The 12,681-nt window shown below is 41.4% G+C and overlaps 1 protein-coding gene across 2 annotated transcripts in view; it reads right to left on the reverse strand.

Moving 5' to 3' along the window:
* Nucleotides 1-8,836: 8,836 nt before the first annotated feature.
* Nucleotides 8,837-12,681, reverse strand: part of Nr4a3 (nuclear receptor subfamily 4 group A member 3) — a 38,408-nt gene continuing 34,563 nt past the window's right edge. For both annotated transcript variants that reach the window (XM_035439882.1, XM_027403125.2), the window contains one exon: nt 8,837-9,212. In XM_035439882.1, the coding sequence (XP_035295773.1) occupies nt 8,965-9,212 (248 nt within the window). In that variant the 3' untranslated portion in view covers nt 8,837-8,964. The remainder of the gene's footprint in view (nt 9,213-12,681) is intronic.

The following is a 12,681-nucleotide window of genomic DNA, read 5'->3' on the forward strand; positions in this document are numbered from 1 at the left end:
AAGTTGGCTTTGAACTCACAGAGATCAGACTGCCTCTGCCTCCTGAGTGCTGGGATTAAAGGTGGGTGCCACCACTGCCTGGCTTAGAGTAGCAGTTCTTAACCTGTGGCTCGAAACCCCTTTGGGAGATGGCATATGAGATATCCCACAATCAGATATTTATATTATGATTCATAACTATAGCAAAATTACAGTTATAGAATAGCAATGAAATAATTTTGTGGTTGGTGTGTTACCACAACATGAGGAACTGTATTAAAGGGTAGAAGCATTTAATAGAAATGCTTCTATTAAAGGTAGAAGCATTTCGAAGTTTGAGAACCACTAATCTAGAGTAACAGAACTTACTTATAGAATAAATCTCTCTCTCTCTCTTTCTCTTTCTCTCTCTCTCTCTATATATATATAATGCATACACAATACACATATACACATATACACACACACACACACACACACACACACACACACACACACACACACACACACACACACACGGCTTGGAGGCTGTGGTCCATCTAGTCCAACTATAGCTGGCTGTGAATGGAAAGTCCAAGAATCCAGAAGTTTTCAGTTCACAAGGCTGGATGTATCAGTTGGTCTTCAGTATACAGTGGAATCCAGGAGTAGACTATAATGCCAGTGAAGTGATGGGAGATGTTTTTCTGTATATGTTTCTCTTACTGGTTGATGACTGAAACACTGATTGGCCAGGCAGGAAGATAGGCAGGGCTAGGAAAGGAGGAGAATTCTGGGAAAGGTAGGCAGAGTGAGCCCACCGGACAGAGTCACGATGCTGCCAGAGGAGTAACACCATGCTGGGCATTACCAGGTAAGCCACAGCCTCGTGGCAATACATAGATTGATAGAAATGGATTAATAATTAAGACAGAGCTAGCCAATAAGAAACCCTAGTCATTGGCCAACAGTTTCATAATTAATATAGCATCTGTGTGTTCATTTGGGGCTCAAGGGCTATAGGAACAGCTGGGCCAGAAAACTCATGCTAACAGTGAAGAGATGAATTTACTGGACAAGGCAAGAGCAAGCAGGCAAAGAGTAAAAGCTTCCTTCTTCCATGTCCTTTTTATAGACTTCCAGCAGGTGTAATCTAGATCAAAGGCATGTCTTCCCATCTCAAAGATCTGATCATCTCACTTCAAATGATTTAATTAAGCAAAAAAAAAAAAAATCCCTCACAGGTGTGCCTGACCACTTTTTGGTTTTAGTTAATTCCAGAGTAGTCAAGTTGACAACCAAAATAGCCATCAAAAATAAGTCCTGAGAATAATCTGTAGGTAATAAATCAAATATGCAAGCATAGTGTGTTTGTGTACAAGTGTGTATGCATAAGTTCATAGATGGCATGTGTCAGTCACAATTCATGAATTCTGATACAAACAGAAGGCACAGTAAACATGAGATGTACAAAATCACTGCTGGAACAATATTGCACACTTTGGCACAATAATTTGTCTCTTTAAATTTATTCTTTGAAAATTTTATACATGTATATAGTGTATATTTCTCTTTCCTCAGACAGAGTCCCACTATTTAGTCCTGTCTGGTCTGGATCTCCCAGATGTCCATGTGCCTCTGCCTTTCAAGTCCTAGGACCAAAGGTATGAGCCACCAGGTTTATAATGCAGTCTATATATCTATATCTGTCCCTGCCGTCTATACCCTTCCTTTCTTTAAAATTCATGGCCTCTTTTTTTCATGAATTGTTGTTTTACACACACACACACACACACACACACACACACGTGCACGCATCTATGTATACATACATATCCCTAAACACATAGATACAACTTGCTCAGTCTATATAATATTACTTGCATTTATGTTTCCAGGGATGACCATTTGTTATTAGATAACTAGTTGGGGCACTCTTCCCTGGGGAAGACTATTTCCCTCTCTCAGAATTCCTTAGTTCCCTGTAGGTGTGGAGTCGTATTGTAGATATATCCACTGGGACTGGGCTCCAGAACTCTGCATTTAGATTGGTTGTGGTTTTCCATATTGGTCTTTACCTGCTATAAAGAGATGTTTCCTTGATGAAGGGTGAGGATCAGACTTATCTGTGAGTCTAAGAACAATGATTTAGAATGTGGTTAGGGGTGATGCCGGTTTAGTAGAATGGCAGTTGCAGGTTCTCCTCCAAGATTGATGACTCTACTAGCTCCAGGTAGTGGGCTAGGTTTCCAGTGGTCAGCATGATTTCCCTCTTGTTACATCCAATTGGAGAACTGTTGGTAACCAACAAGGTGCACAGTTCACTACTGCACCCTTAGGGTTATTGTGCCAATGCTGGCTGTGGTTCACAGGTATCAGAGCTTGGAAGAACTGTTGGTTGCTTCCCTCTTCTGGAAGCTTGCATGGCACCTTCTGGTACAATGAAAGTTAGTCCTCAGGAGGAAGGCTCCAGGTCTGTTCCAGCACAGGGGCCTCTAGGCCCTGTGTCTGAAGTGCACAATGTCTTCAGCAGTAGGGGCTTAACAATGTATCATGATCATACCCACCTCTCACTTCCCCCTTCTGACTCCCCCCCCCCAGTAATTTGCATCCCCCTCTCTCAACTTCATGTCCCCTTTTTTAAAAATAATATTTTACTTATTTATTTTAACCCACTAAGTCCAGTTCCTGCTGCCTATATGCCCACAGGCATGGTATCATCCACTGGGGCTTGGGAAGCCTACTGGTAGCCACATGCCTAAAGAAAAATGACTTCCCTCCACCAGGAGCCATCAACTGTCAATAGCTGCACAGATAGGAGCAGGACTTTATAAGTCCTCTGAACCTTTGGAGGCTATGGTGGTATGTGGGAGTCTGCTTTGAGGAGAGAAAATACTGGTGTTTCAAAGAAAGGACCTGAAAGGGGTCCAAGAAGCCAGTGCCTGAGCCTTACACAGTCCAACTGGCTTGTTGGGGATGGGGCATGAGAACTGTGGGGCAGCATGGCCAGTGTCTGTAGAGAATCAGGCAGTTTGAGGAGTTACTAAAGCAGGAAGGACAAATGTGTACTGGGGCATGGCTATGGTTCTGGGGTGGAGTTACTACCCTTTGCTCATGAGCAAGGAAGTGAGTTTAAGTGCCTTCAGTTCTATGCAGGAGCAGGTGGTTAGTGAGTGAATTGCAGAAGGCAATGAGGGGTGGCAGGGAGGTACCAGCCTGTATACAAATCCCATATGCTGACTGTGGAATCTTGGGTTATAATTTTAACTACTTCCAACCTTTTTCCTCCTTTTTAGACCAAGGAAAACCACACTGTCCGAGAAATACTAAGCATTAGATGGCGCCATGGATAAATGGGCTTGCTAGAATTGTCTGGTGTAAAGAGTAGGAGATTAGTCAATGTGAGATCTCTCTTTTCTTCCCCGAAAATCAAATACCTCTGGAAGTGTGAGGAGTAGGCACATCATAGCAGGGTGACAGAAGGGGCTGATGACCCTTTGACTCTGATTAAACCATGGAATGGTCCTGATATAGAGACCGGAACAATACATAAGGTTGGGAGGGCATCACACAGTAACATGAGTCATGCATCGTATCCCAGTCAGTGTCACAGAACAACTTGAGGACAATGCTGAGGAAGGTCCCTAGGAAATAGGATCTTTAATTGCTGTGAAGAGACACCATGACCCACAGCAACTCATAAAGGAAAACATTTATCTGGGCTAGCTCACTTATAGTTTCAGAAGTTTAGTCCATTATCATCATGAATGGGAGCATGGCAGCATGCAGACAGACAAGGTGCTGGAGATATAGCTGAGTCCTATAGCTTGCAGGCGACAGGAATTGGACTGAGACACTAGACGGTATCCTGAGAATAGGAAACCTCAAAGTCCGCCCCACTGTAACACACTTCCTCCAACAAGGCCATACCCACTCCAACAAAGCCGCTCCTCCTAATAGTGCTACTCTCTATGAGATTATGGAAGCCAGTTACATTCAAGCTACCTGTGGAGTGTTGAACAGTAGAAATGCAGAATCATCCTGTGACACTTGGGATTCTTCAACTGGCTGAAGGCTGTCAAAGACAATATCTGGACCAATACAGAGAACCTCTCAGATTTTAGGGTTTTCAGTTTTAGTCTAGCTGGAAAACAGAGGTTTACAAATATCCATGATTGGGGAGATAATTCCAGATCTTTCATGAAGGAAGGAACTACTATGGAATCCCCTGAAATCAACAGCCAAGGCAAAGTGAAAGCAAAACAAAACACAAAACCCCAAATCAAAACAATAACAAGATGCGTATACAATCAAGACTATCCTAGGAAAGCATTTAAGTCCTGCTTAGAGCCAACAGTTAGCCAGAGAGGAGAGAATGGGGTGTGAGGACTTCGGAACCCCTATTTTTGTTATTCACCTGTTATTTACCATAGCCAGAAGGCAGGTACAGTTCAAGTATGCACTGATAGAGGAATGGATAAGCAAAATGTGGACTACACATTACAATGGCGTATTTAGCCTCAGAAAAGAAATAAATTCTGGTACGTGCTGCAGAACAACGCAAAGTGAAATCAGCCAGAGAGGGACAAATCCTGTGGCCAATTCACAGAGGTAGATATGTTTTTCAGGGGCTCTGACCAGAAAATGGGAGATGCTGTTTAAGGGGTGTAGTTTCAGAGTTGCAAGGTGAGAAAATTCTCGAGGCTGCTTTGTAATGGTAAATCTTCCCTCCCAATAGTACTTTATTCAACAACCAATAAGAAGATAAATATATACATAAGGACATTCCCCATCACTGCTTGCTCAGTGTAAATGTACTTAACACTACTGGACAGTATGGTTAACTGTACTGAACTGTACATGGTATAGCACACCTGTAATCCCACCACTTGGGAGGCAGAGGCAGGCAGATCTCTGTGAGTTAGAGGCCAACCTGATCTACAAAGTGAGTTCCAGGACAGCCAGACCTGTTACACAGAGAAACTCTGTCTGGGGGGTGAGGGGTACTTTCTCTGTGATGTGTGTTTCCCACAATGGAAAAAAGTCAACAATGAACTACAGGCGAATCTGATTTCTTAATCCCTGGTCTCCTGTCCCTTCCTATTCAAATCAGGCCTTTGTCCCTATGGTCTCCAGAGAAGGGCTTTATTGATTACTATTATTATTGTTATTATTATTATTATTATTATTATTATTATTACTTTTGGCCTAGCATTTATTTGAATTCATACATAGGTGGAGATCTGCTGCATCTCTCCTTTGTTTTTTACTAAGCATATGTTATAGCTGAGCTAATGAAACTGTTGTTGACAAGTAGGCAGAATGGCCTGGCTCCTAAGCTTCACACTGGATTTAGTTGTCACAGAAAATGCCTAATGTGAGAACTGATGAACTTCCTTAGAACAACTGCAATACTTCTACTTTCAAAGTATCAACATATAAAAACACAATTGTACTGAGACTCCATAGGATTTTGGGAGGAGTTAGAATAAAAATTGAGTTTGTGGCCTTCAGAAAGAAGGAGCTTTGGTCCAGGCAGCATCAATGGAATAAACCAGGAGGAGGGTGTGGGGAGAAACAGAGCACACTGCTCAGTCTTGGAATAATACAGCCTCAGTTCTCATAATTTTGGGTTTACAAATAATATCTTGATGCAAAAATGATTTCTCCTTGCCTCTAAGAAGACTATTAGGCAACCACATTCTCTGCAGTTGGAAAAAAATGTAGTTTCACACAGTGTGCATGCGAACTCGTGTGAATGTGTGTGTGTGTGTGTGTGTGTGTGTGTGTGTGTGTGTGTGTATCCTAGGTGCACCCAGCATGCCTTGCCCCCAGGAAACAGTCAATAAATGGTTATTGAATTTAGAGCATCCTTCTTCCCAATCGCTGATGTTTAATCTATTCCCAATTCAGAATATCTATTAACTTTGCAGCATCACTAAGCCTTTAAAAAAATCCATTTGTGGATGCCTTTAAAGACTCCTCAGTAAATATTACTATACCGATTAAAAGAAAGCTGTTAAAGGAAGCATGCCCATTCAACACACAGGTAGCCATTGGTAAAATGTAATTTAATTTAATTATTAAATTTACATTGTTAATGTACAAGAGCATTTTTTTTTTTCAAACCACAGGTTAGCACACTCTAAAAAGCAATGCTGTTAGAGGAGAAGGGCTTGGGAAACTCAGCCATTTGAAACAAAAGCAAGGCACTCTCCAATAACAGCGGTAGATTCCAGATTTCCAGCTGTGGGTGGCTTCACACTGAGAGAGCACTCCCCCAAGGGGAGGACTCAACTGCTTTAATGCTTGTTCTCCTCAGAGCTAGTGTGCCATCCACTCTGCGTACACTTGTGTGTCAACATTAAAAAAAAAAATTGAACAGCTAGACTTGAGAGGTTCTCATAGTTGTGATAACTATGGAAGACAGAAGAACACTGGCAGTATAGTCTTTCCTTATAGCACTAGTGTCTGGCCCTGTAACTAAAACAGCTCCATTATTTCTTCAAATCAGCAGATATGACACCTAGACAGTCCTTTCCCTTCAATCTGATGGGTTGACAAAAAAGGAACAGCATTTCCCTAGAGCACTGTGCTGCTGTTTTGCTTTGCTTTTCAGACAGGACAAAAACAAGGATTAACTTTCAAATACTCAAGGTGCACAAGAAGGTTATGTACGCTTAGTACTTCTAATTTATTCAAATTCAATTTGAATTTGGTCTGAAGCGATCTTGTGTGAAATGTTAGCTTTCCTGATATTTAATAATGTTTATTATGTTTGCATATAAGCTCAACAAATTAATGCCAAAGTACTACTTTATTCAAGGCTGTCTGCAGGTAAAATGTTAATATGAGTGACTATGCTTAAAAGTCTATTTTCCTATAGATGCAGTGAGCTGTAGGGGAAGGACTAAGCAAAGGTGAATTAAGTCTTAGTCTCAATTCTGTTGCAGCTGTTTGCCCTGCAATGGGCCCCTGTTTTCTCCATTGTGAATTTCAGGAGATCTGATCAGATGATGAGCCAGGCCCCTTTCAAGTCTGAGGCTCAAACTCCTAGTATTCCAGGCCCTGTCATCTTGATAGAAAAGTAATATCTTTCATAAAATCCCACACAAAGTACTCGATCAAATATCCAAATGATTTGGAAAAAAAAGAAAGGATATGATTTGTTGTCTGGGTTATACTTTGCAGCAATTAAGCAATTCATTTGGCATTTGTTTGGTTGTATAATTTAATGACAATATAAACAGCATAGTTTGTTATTTTTTTAAGACTAAAGCAAAAATGATTTAAAGCTAACAAAAGCTACTGTGATATCAGTTTGACATTCAAAGTTTGATTCTTAGCAAAACAGCCAAAGGTATCTTGACTTGATACAGAGTATATAATATAAAGACTTTTAGACCTAAAAATCTTCAAACATTATTAGAATTTAGCAAAACATAAGCAAAATTTTCATATCAAAGTGCTAAACAGTGCTGCCTTAAAGGTCACTGCAAATGAAGGATAAAATAATGGTGTGGGAAGTGACATTTATTGTACAAATGGTTAATAAAAAGACACATTATAAATATATATGTAACCTGCTATGTTTATATATATATATATGCTTATTTAATTTCTAATTGGTGCATCCAAGTCACCACAGACACCCCATTTGATTATTCTGTAACTCAGCCTCCAGGAGCTGGTGGTCTTGCAATAAATACAGGCAAAGCTATTACAATATAACGTGCATACAAATGTTCATACAAATAAGGACACTATGCAACAAATTATTTCATAATAATATGGCATCAACAGTAGAAACATATAAAAGGGGGCACAAACACGGAATGTTGAACTGCAACCCACTAATCTTTTCTAGTACTCACATTAATACTAGGTTTTTACTTTTTTTTTTTAAAAAAAAGATGATTCACTTGCTTTCCAAAATTGTCTCTTTAACCAATAACAAAAATTAGATTATATATATATAAATCCTTATCACCTCTGGTGCTTACCCTGTATGACCCAGTTCCTACTTATTTGCATGTTCTCCTTGAAGGGATGCACACACTTGATAGATTCACCCAACACTCCTTAGGCTTCTGAATGGATGAACCAGAAATTGCTACAACCTTAGTAGGTTTAGAGAACTATGTCCAGGTTGATACAATGAATGCAGTTGTGTGCAATCCATTTTATAACCTGATCCCCTTCAGGACATCTGGATAGTCATCAGGGGGCAAATTCCATCAAGAATGGCCTGAAAGTCTTAGAGGGGCCATACCTCTGAAGGGTTCTACAGGGCAGGCAGATCAAGCCTTTGCTAGGAAAATGAGCGTGTCATTTGCTAACATGACTGCCTCCTTATTTTCATATAAAATAAGGGAGAGTTCACAAACAAGACTTAGTAAGACAGCACTTTAAAAAATTGCACTTGTATATGGAAGCAAACAGCCATTATCATTTGCTAAGTCCAATTTGTAGATAGTCTTCCATCTTTTGCTATTTTTTTTTAAGAAGAAAGAAATGAAAAGGGAATTTTCTGCCTTGCTTGCATGACGTATGTACCCTTGATACAGGAAGTATATCCTAAAGGGATCAGTCTTAAGACACAGTCTACCCTGGTGAACAGCCCTTGGCTGTTCTTGTTTTTAAATACAAAGCAACCATAATTGTATTCCCCAGAAAGAGTTTTAAACAGTTATATTATCCTTCCCCACTGCTGGGATAGCATCATCCAAAAGTGCTTTGTCAGCAATTTCTTAGAAAAGCCTCATGAACTATATACCCCCCTCCCACCCCACCCACCAAAGCCTAAATACAAAACACAACCCCAACACAATACTCTGCAAGGTTTCTGGCTTTAGGTTGTAAGGAAAGGTGCCAGGAGAAAAAAAAAAGTCTTTGCTTTCTATGGGAGCTGTTTTTCCCCTGAAGGAAGGACAGAGTGGCAGGTGCTCAGACCCATCCCTTTGCTAGCTTAATGATCAGATGCCATCAGAGCAAGGGGTTCCCTGCTCAGAAAGGCAGGGTATCAAGGAAGAGCTTGTCGATAATAGAAGGTGGGGCCACCAAGTCCTCCAGCTTCAGGTAGAAGATGCGCTGGAGGCCCTGGGTGCAGATCTTCCTCAGTTCCACCAGTGCACGAAGGACCTTGGGCTCGGTGGGCTCTAGGGCCTGCCCCTTCCTCTGGTGGTCCTTTAAGCTGCTTGTGATCTTGTTGCATAGCTCCTCCACTCTCTTTGGTTCTTTTAACCCATGTCGCTCTGCAGAAGGACAGAGGAGGGTAAGTTTGGGAGGGCAGGTCAAACAGCACAAAAAGTTCTAATCAAGGTCTTTCTCCCTTTCTGCCAGATGGGTTAGGCATTTTACAACCAGAATGCCCTTTGTGGATTGGGGTGATAGCTCAGTTAGTAGCTCTGTTAGGTCATGCTTTTGATTCCCCAGAACCACCAGGTGTGGGGGCACATGCTTACAATTCCAGCACTTGGGAGGCAGAGATGGGAGCACCCTGAGGTTTGCTGGCCAGCCAGTATTGTCTACTTGGCTTGGCACAGGAAAGTGAGTTAACTTTCTGTCCTGAAGCAAGAGGGAGCCATTGATGTGAGTCCCTTAACACCTGATTCTATGCTTCCATGCTAGCAGGCTTTGGGAAAAGCCAGCTTTCATTTCCTTGTTTTGTTTCTTCACTCAGAACACTCACTGACTTATGCCTGGCACTCTACTAGGAAACACACAGAGGCAGAGAAGGAAAATTCACAGCAGAGTGGGGGAGAGGGTGGGAAGACATGAAGCAGCATTCATTGAGATACAGAGAGCATCCCTTAATTGCACAAAACTATACAGAAAATTATTTCCATGTTGAACATGGGGATCTTTTTGGTAAAGCTAGTGATGTTCTCCATAACACAGTTGCAGAAAGCTGGTGTTTGAAACCCATCTTCCAGGCAGTTTGTTCGCTGGCTGAAAAGCTCTGTTGGGTCTCACTATGATGACACAGGAGCCAACACATCCCATAGGAGTGACTTTGCTCTCACAGGCTGTGCAGAGCAGAAGCTATTTTCTAAGAGAAGATTGCGGTCTCCTTTATCCCAGTTTTCCTCTATTGGTATATTTATATCTAGAAAGTGTGTGTGTTATTAGAAAAACTATTTCCCTAAAACAAAAGCTAAAGAAAACAAGTATCCAGGCATTATTCTTTCTTGTCCCCAAAAGAAGAGGCTTGTAAACCAGGAAAATGGCCTTCTCAGTGCGGCTAGGGTATATGACTTGGGTAAGTGCTTTCCTCACTAGGGCCTTATTAAGGGAGGAGGCTGGAGTTAAGGGCCCCTAAGGCCCCTTCCAGAGCTGATAGGTCAAGATTATTTAAGTACAGCAGGGAAATCACTCCTGGGGTCTCAGTGGATTGTGGCTTGCAGGTTTCTGGTCTAATGAAGTATTTTATAGAGAAGAAGCCTGGGGTTTAGAAATGAATCCAGTTCTGACTCTGCCCTTTACCCTGTGGCCCAGTCTCTTCAAGACTCAATGTCTTATGGGAGTTAGAGGGTGGAAAATGCATGGGTCGGAGTCCTACTCTTCCTATTCATCTTCAACATTTTGCAGTAAATTGACAAAAGAGTGTGACTATTATATAAATGTCCTCCAACTAAGATGATGTTACAGATGCCAACTGAAGAGTGATACACACTGGGATAGTCAATGCCTGAGACAATGGCTGATGCTTGGTGAGTGAGAGCTGCAAGACTAAACAGAAAACAGAGCCCTGACATCCCCAAGCTTTGTGGCTCTCGACTCTGCATGCCCTAGGAAACTATTAGTTGGTTAGCCAGGTGCAAATCTCTGCACTAAATGCATAGCCCCTGTGCTTCAAGTTCAGAAGAAACACTGAGATTGGACCTTGAGGACTCCTGCTGCCTAAAGTTTTATTCTATGCCCAAAGCATAGAACCAAGTGGCAAATTTGGCAGTAAGTTTCAAGAGTTATAAAATGTTCATAGCTCTGACCAAGCTGCCCCATTGTTGGGAACTTATCCAAAGAAGAAAGCCAATTGAAAAAAACAACAACCTTGCATGTATGGAAATATTTGGTGCAGCATTTATCTATGATAACCCCACACTCAAAAACCCAAACAAAGGAAACACAGGGAGAGATACAGGGTTGGAGAACAGGGAAACTGTTGAGTAAATAACAGCGTGTCCATACAGTGGAAGATCCTAAAACTATCAGGGATAAGTATGAAGATTATTAGACAAGATAGAAAAATATAAATATTAAATGAAGAAGAGACTATTAAATAGTACCTAGGCTGTGATCACACCTATGCAAAAATAATACTAGAAATCTGGGGTTGATGAGATGGCTGAGCGGTTAAAGGTAGTCTGTGATAACTCTGATGCTCCGAGTTCTGTCTCTGGTCTCCACATGGTGGAAGAAGAGACATGGACTCCCCATATTGTCTTCTTGACCTCCACAAATGCACTGTGTAATGTGCATGCGTTCACACATACACACAAAATAAATAATTTTTCCCTTCACATAAAGGATGAAAAGAAACAAAATGTGATAATACCCATGAGATAAGTGGATGTCTCTCTTATCTTTCTTTTAAAATTTCTAGATTAGTGTTACTTTGGAGAATAATGTTAAAACAGAAGAAGGTGGAAGATAATCCTTCATTGAACCCCTGTCATATGTATGTCATGGCCAAGCACTAACTTGCTAATATGAAATTCTATTATCACTGAGACACATTAAATCTGATTTACAAGCTCAGGAGAGGAGGTGTCTCTCACAATCAACTGCCAGTCCATTAACTGAGGCTTTCCCATCCTTCCAGGGCTTCCTGTCTTACAGAGCATCCAAGATCCCACACTCATTATCAGGATGAAGAAACTGAGCAATTTGTCGGGTGTGATGGGAGCGGGGGTGGGCGATTGATCGTGGGACCTTAGAGCCAGACTTTCTCATGGCCAAACTCACAGGCGGGAGCATGGAGTTTTCTCTGCTCTCCAGCCAGTCTGGGCTGCTCAATAACTATGGCAACCATTATTTATTCAGCGAATTGAAGTGGAGATCGATACCTCCTGCCAGCTGGATCAACCGGGCCTGGAATTCCTTGAGGAATTCATAGACACTCCTGTTAGGAGCCAAAGGCACCTCACTACTTTTTTGTTGCTGTGAACACTCACAGGATCTGTGGCTTCCTTAGTTTTCTACAGGAGCTAAGATAAAATTCAGTTTCTGTGTATACTCCTGCCAGCAGCCAGCAAGGGTTTCAGATCATCAGGGAGTCACCAAGTGTCTGGAACCTTCTCAGCAATTTAAAATTTCTTAAAATTCTAATCACTGACATTTAGTTGAAGGGACACCCTCCCACCCCCCTTTGCAAATTGGCAAACAGCTACAGAGCTGAAATCCAGAGTTCATAAATACAGAGGGAGAGAGGGAGTCAGATATTTGGATTTTCTCCTTTCCTAGAGAATTAAGTATAGAAGATTAAGCTTTTTCTGGGGAGGAGGGGTGCAGCTTGGTAGTAGAATACTTGCCTGGCATTTGTGATGCCCTGGGTAGGAGTATCAGCAATGAAAATGAAATTTCCCCTGTAATTTGACCCAACAAGCTTTTTGCATTGGATGTATATAATACTCATTTTTTGCCTTTCAGTATTTTAACTCAAGCATTATGTTTCCAAGACATCAAAGCAGAATTCATAGTCACAGTTAAGTATTAGTAATA

This window comes from Cricetulus griseus, chromosome 2 (genome assembly GCF_003668045.3).
Source record: "Cricetulus griseus strain 17A/GY chromosome 2, alternate assembly CriGri-PICRH-1.0, whole genome shotgun sequence".
In the NCBI taxonomy this organism is placed as follows: Eukaryota; Metazoa; Chordata; class Mammalia; order Rodentia; family Cricetidae; genus Cricetulus; species Cricetulus griseus.